The sequence below is a fragment of the Notamacropus eugenii genome, chromosome 6 (genome assembly GCF_028372415.1).
Source record: "Notamacropus eugenii isolate mMacEug1 chromosome 6, mMacEug1.pri_v2, whole genome shotgun sequence".
Taxonomy (NCBI): Eukaryota; Metazoa; Chordata; class Mammalia; order Diprotodontia; family Macropodidae; genus Notamacropus; species Notamacropus eugenii.
In genome coordinates, this window is record NC_092877.1 from 387971018 (window position 1) to 387989305 (window position 18288).

The following is an 18288-nucleotide window of genomic DNA, read 5'->3' on the forward strand; positions in this document are numbered from 1 at the left end:
GCATGTGTGCCTGGGCACGTGTGCACGGGGTAGAGGGAGCCTTTGGGGGAGGCCCTGGCAGGCTCCATGGCTCTTTCTGCACCCTGTCAGGGTTCCCTGCTTTGAGCCCAGGCCCCTGCTGCCCCAAGGGCTGGGCCTTAGGCCCCCTTTTGCAAAGAGGAGATGAGGGTCACTAAGAGAATTGCCAACAGGCCAGAAGCAGAGCTGAAATTTAAATATAGATGCCCTCCCCACCTCCCATGCTTCCTCCCCCTACAAGGGCAGGGCTTAGCTACTAGAGGAGAAGGAGGCAGGAAGGTTGGGATTGGCCCTTGGTGGGGGCAGGCCAAGATGGGAGGTCGGGGTCCCCCCTCCCTGGGATTCCCCTGCCAAGTCAAGAGGGGAATTCCCAGCTCACTGGGAGCATGAGTTGAGGGCCCTCACAGAAAGAAAAGCTGGGAGTCTTAAGAGCTTCCCTTAGGCAAGGACTAGAGGTGGGGAACTGGAGGCAGAATTTTACTGGGAGGTAAATCAGGACAGGTGACTTTTCCTCACTCTGTGTTGCCTTATCAGCAGTAGTGAACTCCCTGTCACTGGCTGTTACTGGTCACAGCAGTGTGCTGGCAGAGGCTAGGCTGCTCCCTCAGGTCCCTCCCCATTCCCATCTCTGGTTATATGATTTTCTAAGCCCCCGGCTAGACCTGGCTGCAGCTCCTCTGGGTGGAACCAGGCAGCTGCCGTCCATACTGGCTTCATTTGCCCTCTGCCACTCAGGCTCCCAGGGTCCAGGCTGGCTCCTGGCTTGGCCCAAGGCCTGGGTCCAGTGAGGGGGTCATGGTGTGTGAGGCCCCAGTATGGGAGGGAACGGCGGACCAGAAGCAGGGAGGATGGAGGGAGCACACATCTTAGAGAGAATCCAAAGTAGAGAGGAGATGGGGGAGAGGGAGAAGAGGAGGAAGGAGGTGGGCTGGGCCAGGGCCCCAGAGCCACCACCATCTGCCTCAAAGGGTCTGGCCCACGTCCATCACAGCTGGCAGACCCAGCCCTCCTCCCTTGGGCCCAGTTGGACAAGGCCCCTCTTCTGGGATTGGGCAAAGCAGCTCCTTTGTGAGCCCAGAGGGGTTGCATGGCCCTGGCGCCTGGGCCTGGCCCTTCTGGGCCAGGGATCGGTGTGGCTCTTCACAGAGGGATGCTGCAAGCCCCGCCCCTCCAATCAGTGCCACTTAGAGCCCAGCTCTGGGCATGTGTTCCTGAGTCTATGAAAAAGCAAGCTAGGATGGACTTCTGTGGCATTCAAGGTTCCACTGTCATCTCTCTCCCCCTCCTGCTTCCCTGAGTTCCCCCTTCATTCCAGTCATGCCAGGTCCCTCCTGCCCAGATCATTGTGACCTCTGGGCCTCACTGGGCTGCCTCACACAGTGCTCTCTGCCTGTCAGCCCTCTCCTCCTTCTCCCCCTTCCTCCTCCTCTTCCTTTCCCTCCTCCTCCTCCTGGAGCAGTTCCCAGGAAGGGGAGCTCACTACTTCGAGACCACCCATCTCCCTTTGCTGAGAGTTCAGTTAAGTAAAGAGGTGTCCCTCCATGAGCCGAAATGGTCTATGGGGTCCTTCTTCATGGGGCCAGGTAGAATAACCCTAGTCTTCCTTCCCTGCAAGTCTCCCCAGACACCCCAAGACACCTGTCCACCCCACAGGCACCTCCTTTGCCCTGCCCCCTTTCCTCCAGTGTATTTTGTGCCATCCTGAGCAGAGTTCAGACCAATGCCACCCATTTTTAGAAAACCTAACAGTTTACACATCACTTGGCTCCCACACGGCATCTCGCGAGGGTGGGAGGGTGATGGTGACGTCAGTCCTTTGGGGAGCTGTGACCTCTGAGGGGGAGCTCTGCCCACTGACAAAGATGGCGGCCCTGGGGGCCTTGAGGAGGTGCTGGGGCATGGGGGACCCCCATGGTCAGGCTGCAGCCCGGGGGGTCAATTCTTCACACTGTGGCCGCCGTCCCCCCCATCACCAGACTATTGCAGTATCTGGGGGGGAGGGGTGGCCGCAACTCTCCCACCTCCCTACAACTGCCACAGGGACTTTGCAAAATCCCACATTTCTCTCCAGCTCAGGCTAGTGGCTCCCTGTTACCCTTAGGGGCAAACCCCAGTTCCTCAGTTTGCCATTGGAAGCCCTTTCCTTTCCAACTCCCATCCCACATTGGAGCACTTCAGCCAAACTGAACCGGTGTTAGACTCTCCCTCCACCCTGGACAGGCTCCTACTGGGAATGCTGTCCTCCCTTTCCCTTCCTTAGAATCTCTCCCCCTGCCCAGTCTTGGCCAAGTTTAAATGCCAGGGCAGAGGCCGTCCGGTTCTTGTACTTGGTGCCCAGTCTGGTCCCCAGCCCATAGGAGAAGCTGTCTACTAGACCCCAGAGCCTTGAACTCAAAGCAAGCTGGGATTAATGCCCTCCCAGACTCAACCCAAAGGGCTCCTTCCTTCCTCCCTTCCTTCTTTCCTTCCTTCCTTCCTTCCTTCCTTCCTTCCTTCCTTCCTTCCTTCCTTCCTTCCTTCCTTCCACCAACATCGACTTTGGGGACAGAATTGTGCTGAAGCAGGAACAGAAATTCCCTGCTGGGTGTTACCCCTCATTAGGGGTGGGGATGAAGGAACAGTGGGCAGGACCAAGAGGAGATATTCAGGGGACAAATGGTGTGGTTGAGGCTGGGTATAGGGCCCAGGGAAGCCAGACTGTCATAGAAGAATCAAGACACAAGAGAGGGCTTGGCAGGAACAGCAGGGGGAGTGTGGGGGAGGTGGGTATCAGAAAGCAGAGTCTCCATGGTCCAGATGGATCCTTTGCTAGGAGGTGCCCAGTCTGGGTGGAGGAGACGAGGGCGTTGAGAGGTGTTCTCTGAGAATGACTTTCCAGGACACACTTCACAGAAAGCCCATACCAGCTGGGAGGGACCTGCAGAGCTGGGGGCCCTGGGACAAGGGGGAGGCTTTCAGGTTTGCAGACCCCTCTCCATGTGGTATCTGAGAGGGAGTAGCTCTCACTCTCCCTTTATACAGATGAGGAAACTGAGGCAGACGGGTGAAGTGACTTGCCAAGGTCCCACAGCTAGTGAGTGAAGCCCCATGCTCTAGGCTGTGTGGACACCCTAGGGACATGGATCTCACTAGCAGTGGCAGAATGGTCTGCCTGTTTGTCCTTAGTCCTTGAGGAGGACAAATGTGTGAATCAGCTCGAAGGGAGCAGACTGCACCAAGACATCAGCCTCACTCCCTTCTCCAGTCGTAGGTGATCCCAGAGGACTTCTGACCCCTCCTGGGTTTGCAGACTGAGCCAGAAGGGAGAACAAGGCAGGTGGCCCCACAGGAGAGTGTGGGGGGGAAGGGAGAGAGGGGTGTGGTGGCCATGTTGGAGGATGATGGGGAGCTGGTAGGCATGGTGTGGGGAGGAAGAAGGGGGCCCCTGGAGCTGGCAGGGGTGCTGCATCTGCCCAGATGGTGGATCTTAGGGGATGTGGAGGCTTCCCCCAATGCCTGCAGCAAGGAGCCCAGGCCTCAACCGGCCTTCAGCTAAGGCAGACCCTGGGCCAGGAGCAGGAGCTGGGGTGGGGGGGGAGGGGTCGGGGGGTGCTCCGTGTTGTGGTGGGGGGAAAATCTCTTCTCCCTGAGTTGTCTGGCCTGCAGAGCATTCCCCCATCAGCACTGAGGCCTCCTCTCCAGCGCAGACCCCCTCCCTTTCTTGATGTGGAGGAGGGCCCCTTCCTGGGCCGCTGACTCCACGAGGGCCCCCACCAGGACCCCCTAGTTGGTATCACCTGACACCCCTGGCTGGAGCCCAGGGCATGCTTGGGCAGATTAGGGGCTGCCCAGGACATGATCTCCTTGCATCAGTCACTCCTAAGCTCATTAGAACCAGAGCAGGGAGGCACGAGGTGCTCAAGCTCTCTCTCTCTCTCTCTCTCTCTCTCTCTCTCTCTCTCTCTCTCTCTCTCTCTCTCTCTCTCTCTCTCTCTCTCTGTGTGTGTGTGTCTCTGTCTCTCCTCTTTGTCTCTCCCCTCTCTTTGTCTCTCTGTTTCTGTCTGTCTGTCTGTCTGTCTGTCTCTGTCTCTCTTTCTCCATATCTCTCCCCTCTCTGTCTCTCTCCTCTGTTTCTCTCTGTCTCTGTCTCTCCCCTCTGTCTTTTTCTCCCCTCTCTCTGTCTCTCTGTCTCTGTCTTTCTCTCTGTCTCTCTTTCTCTATGTCTTTCCCCCCTCCTCTGTCTCTCCCCCCTCTCTCTGTCTCTGTGTCTCTCCTCTGTTTCTCTGTACTTCTTTGTGTCTCTGTCTTTCTCTCCCTGTTCTCTGTCTGTCTCTGTCTCTTGCTGCCTCTTTCTGTCTCTGTATCTCTCTGTCTTTCTGTCTCTCTCTCTCCCCTCTGTCTCTCCTCTCTGTTTCTTTCTGTCTCTCTTTCTCTCCCCCCTCCTTCTCCCCTCTATTCATCTCTCTGTCTCTCTCTCTCACTCTCCCTCCTCTCTGTCTCCCTCCCTTCTGTCCCTCTGTCTCTTCTCTCTGTCTCTCTCTGTGTCCCTCCTCTCTGTCTCCCTGTTTCTCTCCCTCCCCCCTTTGTCTCTTCTGTCTCTCCCTTGTCTGTCCCCCCTCCATTTCTCTTGCCTCTTTTGCCCTTCCCCCTCCCTCCCTAGCCTGCAGCTCACTAACCAGCCTCCCTCATCAAACCCACTGCTATCTGTTTCATTGCAAGGACAAAGATCTAATTAGGTCTTTCTTTCCTCTCCACAGATTTGGGTCAATTATCAGTAGCTGAAGGGTGGATGAACCACTTGGTAGTTTGTTGATAACATAATAAATTAGGCTAAGAGCTGCCTGGTGCAAGTGAGCCCAGGATGCTACCCCAAAGCCCCAGTACCAAGGCTGGGACTGTGGGTGGGCATGTGAGCTAGACTGGCACAGGACACTTGGCAAGGACCAGTGTGAGGGGGGAGGAGTTACATAGAGTTCTCCCTATTTGAGGAATGGAGTGGCGAGTGTCTCACTGTTTCAGTTCAGCAGGTGAGCAGCCAAGCCCACATCCCACTCTTAGACATCAAGGTAGCACAGTGGACAGAGTGCTAGGTCTGTGTTCTAATCCAGCTTCAGATACTAACTAGCTAGCAAGTCTGCCTCGGTTTCCTCAAAATGTAAAAAAAAATCTCCCTGCCAGGTAGTTGTAAGGATCATGTGAGGTCGGCCCAGTTCCCAGCACATAGTAGGTGCTTGCACCCTCTTCTATCCTGGGTCTCTCATAGAACTTGGCCAGAAGAGGGACTCCTGGGGGAGGATAAATCAGGCACAACCTCCCCCCTGCGAGCCCCTCCTTGATCCCCTGAGCCTGCGGCAGTGACGACAAGGAGAAGGGCGGCTCTGGCACCCCCCTGGCATGGAACAGACCTGGCAGGGCTTGGGAAGTGGGAGGGAAGCTTCATGGAGGACTGAGGGGCTCTTCTCCAGCCTCAGTTCTCAGATATAGCCTTCAAGTCTGGCATTGGGGGCCAGGCTGGAGAGCAGGAGGCTGGGGGAAGGGGCCCTCACTGCTGCTCCCCAGGAGCTGGGTCAGGCCAATCTCACTGGCCATATCTTTGCTCTGTAAGCATCACCTAGGGGTGTGAGGGAGCCTTTGGCCAGTTCACATGCAGTCTTGGGTCAGGTCCCTCTGGGAGGCCCCAGAGGATCCTGGGGGTCAACAGAACCCCTGCCTCTTGCTGGGGCTCTGGCCAGGCCCACAGTGGCCCAGGTGCCCAAACATCTCTCCTGATGGCCTTTCCCCTGTCTGTCCCTGCAGTATTTCTGGCTCCTGGTTCTCTCCAGAGGCTTGGTCGGAATTGGAGAAGCCAGCTACTCCACCATCGCGCCCACTATCATCGGCGACCTCTTCAACAAGAATACACGGACCCTCATGTTGTCTATTTTCTACTTTGCCATCCCCCTAGGGAGGTAGGAAGGCCCCCTCCCCTGCTGGGCTCTGGCTGAAGCAGGCCATGTGCCACTGCAGCCTGGGGGAGGGGGCCCTGAGAATGGCCCAAGTGGCCAGACAGTGACCCCGAACTGCATCATGCTTTTCATTTGCCAAGGATGATGGGCAGCTTGGGAAGGGAAGGTCCCACAGACCTAATTCAGGGACCTGCCTCCCGACTTCACCTCCCTGGGGACAGTGGCTGCCCAGGGTCCCTTTTCTCCCAAAAGGCTCCAGGGGGAGGATTTGGAAACAACTCTCCATAGAGAAGGGACCAGGCACATTCTTTTGACTGTACATTTGGGGTCAGAACAGGCCCCTGCTCTCCTTCCAGTGCCCCCGAGGGCATCTTATGTTCAGCGTCTGTGAGCTTCGGGTGGGGAAGGACTCTTCTTGGTTGTGAACTAGTGTCTCCCATCCCCTACCCCCCACCTCCCTCCTCCCACCTTCCTCCTCCTTCCTCTCATCCCATCCTCTCCTATCATCCCCCGCCACATCTCGTTTTTCAGTGGTCTGGGCTACATCACTGGGTCAAGTGTGAAGCAGGTGGCTGGCGACTGGCATTGGGCCTTGAGGGTAAGTGGCCTCCTCTCCTCCCTCCTGTGGCCTGGTTGCTGCTTCCATACTTTCTACCTGTCCCTGCTGACCCTCAGGACGCTTCTGGGATGTAGTGGTTATTTAGGCTATTTTACAGATGAGGAAACTGAGGCCCAGAGGCCCAGCTCTCCTGAGCCCGGCCCAGGGCTCTCCCGTTGAGTCCCCCCTGCAGTTGGGAGAGCAAGCTGAGGGACTGCAACTGTGGAGACTCCATTCCTTGGACCCCACCCCTGGCCTGACCCCAGCCTAGGTCTGTGGCCACTCCTGGGCCTCTGGATTCGAGGGGAGAGTCCAAGCCAGCAGATGCCTCTCTGAAGCCTGTGTGGCTGAGCAGGAGCTGGCCAGTGTGCAGCTCTGGCGAGGGGAGGCCTGGCCGTCCTAGCAATGGGGTTCACCCCCACCAGACCACAGGAGTTCAGGAATGCCATCAGCATGGAAGAAATCCTGGAGAAGAGGAAGACCTGAGAGGGGTCTTTGGGGATTTAAAAGGATGCTGTATGGAGGGAGGTCCCAGGGGGCAGAACCAGGAGCGTGGTGGGGTGGGGGTGGAAATCAATCAATCCAGTGCAAAGAGGTCCATTGAGGCTGGATGCTGGGACCTTTCCCTTCTGAGAGCTGTCCCAGTGTGGGACACTTCCCCTCACTGGAAGTCTCTAAGCTGGGGCACACAGTCACATCCAGCTGGGACTAGATGCCCTCTCAGGCCCCTCCCTGCTCCCAGAGCCTGGAACTGAAAGGTCTTTGCAAGTGTCAGAATCCTCCACTGAGATTCTGGGAGCACTGAGGAGCACAGTGAAATAAGGCAGGGCTCCTGACCTGGAGAAAGTGTGGTGCATTGGGGCTGGGTGCGAATCTTGCTTTGCCACATCCTAGTGGGGTGACTATGTACTCTGCTGGGCCTCAGTTTCCTGATCCTAAGACAAGGGAGATGTGGACCCAGTGGCCTCTGAGGGTCTTTCCAAGTCTAGACTCATGCTCCTAGCGGGTGGGGGTGGGGGTGATTTCCCACATGTGCAGAGAAAAGCCAGAATCGAGGCTGTCTGCACTAAGGATCCAGGGAGCCTGAGGAGGGAAGGGGCCTCTGACAGGGCTCTCCTCGCTCCTTCTCTCTGCTCTGGGGGCTGGCTGGGCTGGCTACACTAAATCAGCCAGGACCACACTGCTGTCAAGAAACTCAGAGGCTCAGGGGTTTCCTGCTTTTAGGAAACAACACTTTGTTTGCAGTTTCCGCTCTGAGGGGGCTTGAGACACTGACCTTCCTGCAATTCTAACCTCTCAGGACCTTGGCTGGCCCCATCGCCCCCTTCCCACCCAACACACACACACTCACACACACACACACACACACACACACGATAGGGAGGGCAGGGGCCTCAGAGCCCAAACCCTGGCCCTGGCCTCATCTCCCAACTGTTACTGGGCACCACAAGGCAGGCGGCATCTCTCCTGAATCTGAGGATGAACAAAGGAAGAGGGCCCTAGCACCTCCCTGGAGGTCTCTGCCCAGCATGTCTCTTATTCCCCCCCAACAGGTGTCTCCAGTCATGGGGATGATCACCGGGACGCTCATCCTCCTCTTCGTTCCAGCTGCAAGGAGAGGGCATGTGGAACAGCTTGGAGGGCAACTGAAGGCCCGCACCTCCTGGCTCCGGGACATGAGAGCACTGATCCGAAAGTAAGACAGCTGCACCCGTTCCCATGACAGGGGCTGCCCCCGGGCCTTGCCCCAGGAAAGTTCTGGGGCACTTGCCTTGGGGTCCCTCCCAGCCAGACCCATCCCTGACCCCTTCATCCTTTACAGCCTTAGAGAAGGGAAAATGGTTTGTTCTCTCCCCTCCCCTGCCCCCCAGCAGTGTCCCTTCTCCTCCCCAGGGAGGGTGGAAGCCACCCAGGCAGCAACCTTGGAACTCTGCTTGGCCAGAGAAGCTTTACCTCTTAAAAAAAGGAACCGTTGCTTGGGAAAGGGGACCCCACCCGGGCAACATTTGTCCCTCTCTCTCCCCTGTACCTCTGGTGCCCTCTGCCCCCTACCATGGGTCTGGACCCAGAGACCTCCTACTAACAGATCTGCTTCTGGCTATACTGACCTGCCCCCAAAGGTGTGCACCCTCCTGTCTAGAGCTTGGGAATCTCCACATCCAAATCCTCCAGGAATACCTAGGCTCGAGGTCACTCACATGACCTTGAGCCTTCCTTCCCATGCCTCTACTATCAGGGCTAGGCAGGGACACCTCTTTGAAAAGAGATGATGGAGAGTCAGGAGGACTCAAATGCAGCCTCAGACACTTAACTGTATGACCCTGGGCAAGTCATTTAACCCTGACTGGAAAGACAGACAGACAGACAGGAGAGAGAGAGATCTAGGAGGAGCTCTGAATTTCAAGGGGATTCCAAAAGCATTTAAAAAGAGCCTCCAGTGCAGTCATGCTCAGCTGCTGTATGTTGGGCTCCCCAGGCAAGCCTCCTTTGTCCTGACCCTGGGCACAGGCCCCCTCTGTGTGAGGAGGGAGTGCCAAGCAGTGACCTCTCCCCACCCTTCCCAGTCGTAGCTACGTCTTCTCCTCGCTGGCCACCTCCGCCGTCTCCTTTGCCACTGGAGCCCTGGGCATGTGGATTCCTCTGTATTTACACCGAGCCCAAGTTGTGCAGAAGACCACAGAGACCTGTAGCAACCAGCCCTGTGAAACCCGGGACAGGTGAGGCCCGATAAACAGAGGGAGGGTCCCAGCAGCCCCCCTGCAGGACTCCAAGCTGTCCCATACCTTGCCCCAATGCCCACTCCCTTGCTCTCCCCTGCCAGGGCCTTGGGTCTTGGCCCCCTTGCCCCTAGGCCACAGGACGTCCTCTGTTCCCTCAGTCTCATCTTCGGGGCCATCACTTGCTTCACTGGTTTCCTGGGGGTGATCACAGGGGCTGGAGCCACCAGATGGTGCCGCCTGAAGACGCAGCGGGCGGACCCCCTCGTGTGCGCGGTGGGCATGCTGGGGTCAGCCATCTTCATCTGCCTCATCTTCGTGGCGGCCAAGACCAGCATCCTGGGCGCCTACGTGAGTTCTTACAGGGTGGGCAGGGGGAAGGTGCACACATCTGAGCAGGCTGTGCTCAGCACCCCGAACAGCACCATGGACATCTCTGGCCCCCGAGGGAGCTCTGACTAGGCTATAGGAGCAGCCTGGTTCCTGGGCCCCAGTGAGGCAGGGAGGGGTGTTGCGGCCATTAGGGCTCAGGGCCATTAGGGGAGGGAGCACTCACACAGGTTGGTATATGGGGCTGTGAACTCATCCTCAGGGAGGGAGGGCATGTCCCTCATTTCACCGTCTTCCCCCAGCCCCTCATGAAGAAGTCTCCATGGTTCTTGCCACAGCAAACCCCGCCCCTTCTGCAGCAGGTGCCCTCTGCTTCCAACCAGGCTTCCTAACCTTAACCCAAAACTTCCCTCCAGAATGACCAGCGATCTCCTGATTTCCAACCCTAATGGCCTTTTCTCAGTGTCCATTCTTGACTTCTCTGTGACTCTTAATGCTGGCAATCACTCTTCTCCTCTAGGTTTCCATGATAGTTCTGCTAATGGTAACCGCTCATTTCTGCAGTGCCTACTATGTGCTGGGCATGATGCTGAGCACTTTGGGATTAGCTCCTTTGGTCCTCACAACCACCTTGGGAGGTAGACCCTATTGTTACTCCATGTTACAGATGGGGAAACTGAAGTAAACAAAGTGAAGTGACTCATCTAGAGTCAGTCCCACAGCTAATAAGTGTCTGATGTTGGACTTGAACTAAGGTCTTCTAGGTCTCACCACCAGCTGCCTGCCTGACCCTGCTAGTGACTGCCCCAGGGCCCTGTCCTGGGCCCCTTCTCTTTTTCCTCCCTCCTGCTTCACTCAGTGATGCCATCCACTCCAGTGGATTCCCCAATCTCTCTAATCTGCCACAGCCTCTCCTCCCGACCTCCAGTCTTGCACCTGCCTTTCAGATATCTCTATGTGTCCAAATCTGAGCAAATGATCTTCCTCCACGCCCAATCCTCCTCCACTATCAAGGGCACCAACATCCTCCCAGACCCTTAGCCCCCCCAGATCCTGCCAAGTCTTCATAACATCTCTCTTATACACTGCCCACTTTCTCTGATGCTGCCCCCACCAGCAGACCATCACTTCATGCGCAGACTACAGCAGTAGTTGCCAGGGGTCTGCCTGCCTCAGTCTCCTCCCACTCCCGTCCATCCCCTATTCAGCCACCAAAGGGATTTTCCTAAAGGTCAGGTCTGACCATGTCACCCCTCTACTCATTAAACACCAGGAGCCTTCATCATCTTCAGGATCAAATATAAAGTCACTTTTAGCTTTTAAAGTCCTTCATAACCCAGCCACCCCTAACCTTTCCAGTCCACCTATATCTTGCACCCCCTCCCATATATTCAGTGACCCTGTGACCTCGGTCTCCAGGCTGCTCCACAAACAAGAACCCCCCATCTCCAGACTCTGCACATTTCCTCTGGCTGTGCCCCCTGCTTGGGATCCTATCACCTTCACCTCCTGGCTTTCCTCAGATCCCAGCTAATATCTCATCTGCTACAAGAAACCATTCCCCATCCCCTTCTGATCACTTGATTCAAATCATCCTGGCTAAGGCTGTCTACCTGTGTCTGGGAGCTCCTTCGGGGCAGGGAGGCTTCTGCCTTTCTTTGTAACTTTAACACAGTGCCTATCGGCGCATAGTAGGCATTTCACAAAGTCTACTGACTGGAGCACAAATCCCTTGCAGAACCCCCCTTCCACTCATCTCCTTGCTGCCCTGCCTCCCTCTACCCCCCATGCTCTCTCTGCTCTGGGGGCTTCTTGGGGTGTCGTGGCTGTCTCTAGCTTCTGGGGCATCACCCACACAGAGGTGCCCCCAAAGCCCCCAGACACGCTTCTCTCTCACTCGAGACCTCATCAGCTCTCTGCACATGTCCCCAGAGCCGAATAACCCACCTCCTCTGTCTGCCCACATCTCAGACTTGTCACGTTCCCAAACTGGAGCCTTTCTCTTCCCCCTACTCCCCAAGCTCTCCTGCCTTCCAAACTTCCCTGTGGCTGTCCATGGTGCTGCCCATCTTCCCAGCTCCAGGTACTTAACTGAGTGGGAGCTTCCTCGCTGTCCCTGGCACTAGCCTCTCTCACACCCAACCACAGTCAGACCTTTGCTCTCTCATACTCAGACCATCCCAATGGCCTGCAACTGGCCTTCTGGCCCCATATCTCTTCCTATCCCCATCCATCCTTCACATGCCTACCGAAGGTCCTTCCAGAAACACAGAGATGACTCCCTCCTCCATCTTTTAATCACTTCACAACCTGGCTCCTCCTTGGGCATGGGTCACCTCCCTACAGTCCACAAGCTAGCCAAAGCGGCCTTCCTTCTGTTTCCCATGCATGGCAATCCCTCTCTTATCATCACACCTTTGCACTGGTCATTCCCACACGCCTGAAATGCTCCTCCTCTCCATCTAACTTCCTTCCAAATTCAGCTTGAGTGCTATGGCCTCCCTCCTTCCCCACTGACCTCCCACTTAACTGCCTTATGTTTACATTCTGTTCCTGCATGTGCATGTATTATAAATGTATACACATTTCTATTTACATACGTGTCCATGTTGTCTCCCTGATAAGCTCCATGAGGCCAAGGCTGGTTTCTTCTCTCTTTCTTCCTTCCTTTCTCCCTCCCTCCTTCCCTCTCTCCCTCCTTGCTTTTCTTTCTTCCTTTTATCCAGCTTCTCGGACACTTAGTTGGTGCTTGGTGATTGGGTGTTGGATCATGTCTCTAGGTCTTCAAACATCCCCAGTTCATGAAGTCAAGGCTCTTTCCCTTCCTGCTTTTCTCCCCTGGACACCCTCCCATATATCATTACTCCTCCTCCAATATGGTCCAGTGTGGTGTGATGGAAGCTGAGGGAAGTAGGATCCAATGTCTCCCTGTTCCCCTCTTCATTCAGCCCAAGGTCTCTTTAGCTTTCCCAGCGACCACATCACATGACTGAAGCAGCAGGGGGATCTGGCCCCCAGACCTGCCTCCTTGTCTTGGGCTTATGAAGTCACCTGTTGGAACTCCAGTATAAGATTTGACAGGAATCTCTGTTGAATTATGACATTTTTCCTGGATGTTGTCTCCATATCTGTCCTTGATAAGAACTGAAGCTTGGTGGCCACCTACAGTTTTCCTGCTGTGGTCTGACAAGGTCAGGCAGAGGGGGACCCTTACGTCTATCTCATAATCCTTCAGCCTAAAATCACACTGACATTTTTGGCAGCCAACCCACGCTGGGTGGGTGACTAATTAGACCTCCCCCTCCCCTTTATCTTTTGCCTGGACCTCTTCCTCCTGAAGTGGGCACTTGGCTGGGGCCAAATTTGGGGCCACTTCCCACTCTGATGAGGACTCTGCCCTTCTTGAACAAGGAGACCCTTCCCGGGAGTTATTCTCATCCTGCACTTGGCTTCAGCATCTCCGTGAGGCCACTTTGCTTTGAGATTTCAAGTTCACCTGCCCATCACACTCCGTGTAAGCTGTGGACCCTCCCCCTTCCCCCCACCACAGAAAAGGCTGCCCCTATCACCCCCTGTATTTCCTCCTGAGCATACATGGAGGGGGGCCTCCTTTGCTGGTGGGATTCTGACCCAACTGGCCTCCTCCACAGTAGCTGAAGCTTCCTTCTTCCCCCTCCATCTCCAATGTATTTCTATGACAGCATTGTTAGTACCCTCACGGCCTTTCTGGGACCTCAGTCATGAAATACCTCCCCTCTTAGATATCCTTCCTCCTTCCTTTCTCCTGCCTCTTCTTTCCCTCCTCCCTTCCTCCTTTTGATCCTTCCTTTCTTTACTGTCTCTCACCCCCTCCCTTCTTCCTTCCCTTCTATTTCCATCTGACTCTGCCAAAGGCAGGTTTGTCCAGTCTTGTTGGGTTCCCCATCATGCCCCCACAATGCTGTCCTCACTAGGGCTGTGGCAGTGGGTGAAACCTCTTAGCGCAGATAGTTATCATTCTTGGGGCAAACACCAGGTAGTGCCCCTTGGCCATTGACATGGCCTAACGGGAGGGGGGGGGGGGCTGGTCAGAAGCACAGTCTTTGGCTTTGCTCTACTTAGAGACCACTCCCTCTAATCAGCACATCCCTGAGGGCAGGTGGGGATGTGCCCACTCTTTGTCCTCTGGCCCTTGGTCAGTCAGTGACTTGAGGTGTGAAATGAGCCAAATGATGCTGTCTAGGTGCCCAGGCCCAGACCAGGTCTCCGAGAAGGTCAAGGGCTGGGTCCTATTCTCTCTCCTTGTGCAGAGACCCAGACTGGATGGCAGGAGGTTGGGTCCTGCTGCCAGCAGGGTCAGCCCTTCTTCCTAGGGCCTTAGCAGGATCTGTGTGGGGCAACCGATCATTCCATGTAGGCTGGGGCTAGGAGGGGCCAGGTTAGGGTCGGAGAGACCTGACTGAGCCTGCAGACTTGGGAAGTTTAGGGAGACCTGAGTGCTGAAGAGCAGCTGTGCTTGGCAGAAAAAGGGTGAGGGGGGCAAGGGGGCAAGTAATCAGATCACCAAGAGAAAAGCTGATACACGGTGTGGTCTCACCCACACGATGTCTGGCCGGGAAAGCCAGACCCTGCCCTGGGACCCCAGAGCCTGGACAGCCCTAATTCTTACAGGAGGGAAGCCACCCAGTAGCAATGCCCCAGCTCCCGCAGACGGTCAGCTCCCTCTAAATCAGGAGCCCTCCGTGACTGGCCCTGCTGGCCAAGAGCCAAGAGCCTGGTCTTCTGAAGCTGCATAGGACTATGGGGGGCAGTGGGCAAGGGGGTGAGCTCCCCATGCTAACGGACTCCTCGGTCTCTGTCTCTCCCTCCCCCATCTGCTCCCCTAGATTTGCATCTTTATCGGCGAGACACTGCTCTTCTCCAACTGGGCCATCACAGCAGACATCCTGATGGTGAGTGACCCAAGGCTGGCCAGGCTCCTGCCTCTGGCCTGGCTAGAGGCAACCTCCTTCCCAAGGCGGCTAGGAGCCTGTTTTCTGGAGAAGGTGGTTTGTCTGTGTGTGGACTAGATTGGAGAGGGAAGAGCCTAGGGGAGGGGAGGCCAGGGAGACCACTTGTCAGGGGTACTGGTGGCTTAGGAGGCCCTTGGGAGCTGCGAGGACAGAGGGAGGACTTCCCTGTGTGATGAGGCCCATTGCCCGTCTGGGACCATCTGGGCCAGGCTCCTGTGGCCCTCAACACAGCTCCATCATCTCCGTGACTGTCAGAGCCCGGTGGGGGATGGGGACAGGGAAGTGCCAGCTTAGTGTTTGTGTTATTGGCAGTTCTGCCAGAGACTGTTTACAGGGAGGTCAGCAACCAACACCCAGCTGGGGTGGCCATAGCCACCCAGACAAAGCTGCTCAGTCCCCGAGAGGCTGCCTGGGTCAGTCAGCCTGGTCTCAGCTGAGCTGAGGCCTGCAGGGAAGGGAGGAAGGGGTGGCTGACAGTGACCAGGTCCAGCACTGGGCTGAGGGGCCATGCCCATTGTGATGATGGGTGCCAGTGTCCACTGATTGGCCCCATGTCCCAAGGTACCCCACCTTTCTGGTAGAAGCCAGCCCCTGTATTCCTTCTCTGCCCCATAGTGGGCACCTGAGTGGCATCATGTACCTGGGAGGAGGACCAGCTTTGCCTCTGCAGAGGAGGCACCAAGCTGAGCTGGTGGGTAGGAGGCCAGGAGGCCAGATCTGGCTGCAGGCTCGCTCAGGCGGGGCAGGAGTGTGCTTGGCCCCTGCTCCCTTGGCATGTGGGGGAGACACAGTCTGTTTCTGCTGAGCCAGATTCTGTTGTGGGGAGGCATGAGGGCTGGTCAGGCTGGGAGATGTGGGGGGAAGTGTGGGCCCTGGCATCACTGGCCCCAAAGCCTTGGCTGGGGGAGGAATGTAGGTGTGGCTGAAGAAGGCTCTAGGGATGGGGAGATTAGGGATGAGGGCAGGGACAAGGGCAGTGGGGACAATGGGAGGAAGGAAGTATCCGGGTTTGGTGCATTCCTGGGGAGGGGGCAGCTTCCTGCCGGACAATCTTTCCCATCAGCTCAGCCTGTCCATTCCCCTCTCCCCCGCCCTGAGATGCCCCCCATCCTGACGCTCTGGGACAGAGGGGACAGAGCAGGGTGGGGTGGGGGCTCGTGGGCTGGCGGGGAAAAGCATCCCAGGATCCCAGCTTCAAGATGAGGGCCTTGGGCTCAGCCTTGAAACCCAAGACCCCCAAGTCTGAAGGTCCCTGTGTCCTCTCCACTCCCCTCTCCAGAAAGCTGTCTCCCTGGAGCTCCCCTGCCAGCTGCCTGGGGGGAGGGGCAGGGGAGGCTGCCCCCCAGAGCCCAGCTTTACTTAACACTTTCCCAGAAAGCCTTCTCCCTTTTCTCCTCATTGAGCACCAGCCTGCTCCCTCCCCAGGGACACCACAAGGCTTTCTGCGCAAAGGGGAGTAAGCTCGGGCCTCATCCCTTCCTTTCCCATCTGAAGGTCCTTGAGGCGTGAGCCAGGCTTCCTCTGCCCTGGTCCAGGCCCATGGGGTCTGCAGAGAAGAGGGTACTATGGCCTCAGCCAGGGCCCTCTGGCATTGGAGGCTCTCTGGGAGACTGAGATGAACCCCCAGCCCCCACTTCAGACACGAGCAGAGCAGAGCAGGGAGTGGGGAGGGGGCCCAGAGTGCCCCAGGGACACTGGCCAACCTGGCCTTCCTGCCTTCCTGCAGTATGTGGTCATCCCCACTCGCCGAGCGACTGCAGTGGCCCTCCAGAGTTTCACCTCTCACCTGCTGGGAGACGCGGGCAGCCCCTATCTCGTTGGCTTTGTGAGTCCTGCTCACGGGGGCGGGGCCCAAGGGGCATCTTAGGGAGAAACCCTCCATAAGCCGAGCTTATGAGATCCGAGAACATCTAATTGGGGTGCTGAGGGCAGGGGGCCACACAGGGCACCAAGCTGTTCCCTTTGTCCAGCCTCCTGCCCTGAGAGGTGCCTCCATCTGTGGGACGGTGAGGGGATAGGGAAGGGGTAGAGCCGTGGAGGGTGGAAGGGGAGCTTCCCTACTTGGGGTCAGGCTGAAGGGGATGGGTCCTGGGGGCCGATGAGGGCGTGGCTACTGGGACCAGACTATGGGAGTGAGAGACCCAGGATTCTGGACCATGCTGAGGAGGACCGGGGTGGGGGTGGAGGGTGGTCCTCAGGGAGGCAGCAGGTGTGTGTGTGTGTGTGTGTGTGTGTGTGTGTGTGTGTGTGTGTGTGTGTGTGTGTGTGTGTGTGTGTGTGTGTGTGTACGTGTGTGCGTGTGTGTGTCATGGCCGCAAGGCACTTGGGGAGGGGGCGTCCCAGAGAAAGCCTCTACTCTTGGTGTGGGGAGGGAAGCCTGGATGTGTCCCAGTCCCTCCGAAAGAGACCTGGAGAAGGGGAGGGGAGCAGCCAGACTGTTGGATGGAAGTGGTGAACCGCCCTCCTTGGCCTCCCTCTGCAGATCTCTGACTTGATCCGGCAAAGCACCCGGGAGTCCTCGCTCTGGGAGTTCCTCAGCCTGGGCTATGCACTCATGCTCTGCCCCTTTGTGGTGGTCCTGGGAGGAATGTTCTTTCTTGCCACCGCCCTCTTCTTCCTCAGCGACCGGGCCAAGGCTGAGCAACAGTAAGTGGTTCTGGAGGGGGCAGGGATGGCCAAGGGCTGTGGGCTCCTGAGTGTAGGGCTCAGCCCAGGGAGCTGCTTACCCTGGCACCCTGTGGGGGCAGCCAGGCTCTAGGCTGGGCACTTCCTCATTTCGAGGCATCGGACTCCACAGAGTCTCCAGACTGGACTCCTCCATGGATATTTCCCCCAGGGCTTTCAAAGCCAAGGCCCAGAGGCCCCTTTGTGAGTGGCCCTGGCAGCGCACTGTGGGCAGACAGGAGCTGTACCCACCCTCAGCCTCCTAGGCTGCAGGTACGTGGTCATCCCTACTTACTCTCAGCTTGTTGTCCATGCCAAGGATGATCACAGCTCATGAGGCTTTAAGGAAGCGAACAGGGTGGACAGGAAAGCCCTGAGAGAACCAGGAGCCAGGCTCAGGCAGCCCAAAGGTCTCTTAGACAATGTTAGTCTGTTAGCCCAAGGTTAGTTAGTCAGTGACAGGTATACCATGTGCCTGAGGCAGCCTCTGTGAGCCCAGCTTTTCCCAGAATCCCCCAGGGCCTGCCCCACAGCACCCCTGACCTCACAGGCACCTGGGCATCTTCTCTGCACTGTCCACAGCATGGTGCTTCCCAGGTTCAGGCACTTACAGGATGTAGGAATGGCCTCTTTTATTTCTCTGACCAGTGGGAGTTGGGGAGGAGAGAAGGATCTTGCCAATGATGGGCCTCGGTTTCCCCAGCTTTAAAACAGTCAGTTGGATCATTTAGTCTCCAGGGTTGTTTTGATGATCTGGGAATCTGGGGAGGGAAGAACCAATTTGTTTTCTGGACAGGAATTATGTTTCTTATGGAAATGACCAAGGTGCAGAGAGACCCTGCCATGGTGGTCAAGCTGGACCCTCAGGGCTGGGCAGTAGTCCTCCCAACCAGCTGCCCACAGACCCTGGGCACTCTACCAAAGCTCCAAGCAGGCAGGAACTTGTTCCTGCGTGAAAGGCTAATGAATGCCCAAGGCAGGGAAGCTTCCTTCCCATGAGAGGTCCCGCTGACCATAAATGGACTGGCAGGCTTCTCTGCTCCATT

At 56.8% G+C, this 18288-nt stretch overlaps 1 protein-coding gene across 8 annotated transcripts in view; it reads left to right on the forward strand.

Moving 5' to 3' along the window:
- SPNS2 (SPNS lysolipid transporter 2, sphingosine-1-phosphate) overlaps positions 1-18288 on the forward strand; it is a 47861-nt gene that overhangs the window by 23935 nt on the left and 5638 nt on the right. For 4 of the 8 annotated variants that reach the window (XM_072618976.1, XM_072618973.1, XM_072618974.1 and 1 more), the window contains exons 4-11: positions 5794-5945; positions 6474-6540; positions 8094-8236; positions 9105-9257; positions 9419-9608; positions 14453-14518; positions 16305-16403; positions 17061-17224. In XM_072618976.1, the coding sequence (XP_072475077.1) occupies positions 5794-5945; positions 6474-6540; positions 8094-8236; positions 9105-9257; positions 9419-9608; positions 14453-14518; positions 16305-16403; positions 17061-17224 (1034 nt within the window). Of the gene's footprint in view, positions 1-5793; positions 5946-6473; positions 6541-8093; positions 8237-9104; positions 9258-9418; positions 9609-12927; positions 13102-14452; positions 14519-16304; positions 16404-17060; positions 17225-17375; positions 17516-18288 lie in introns of those variants that run through there. The other 4 variants (XM_072618972.1, XM_072618977.1, XM_072618978.1 and 1 more) reach the window with 4 other exon arrangements.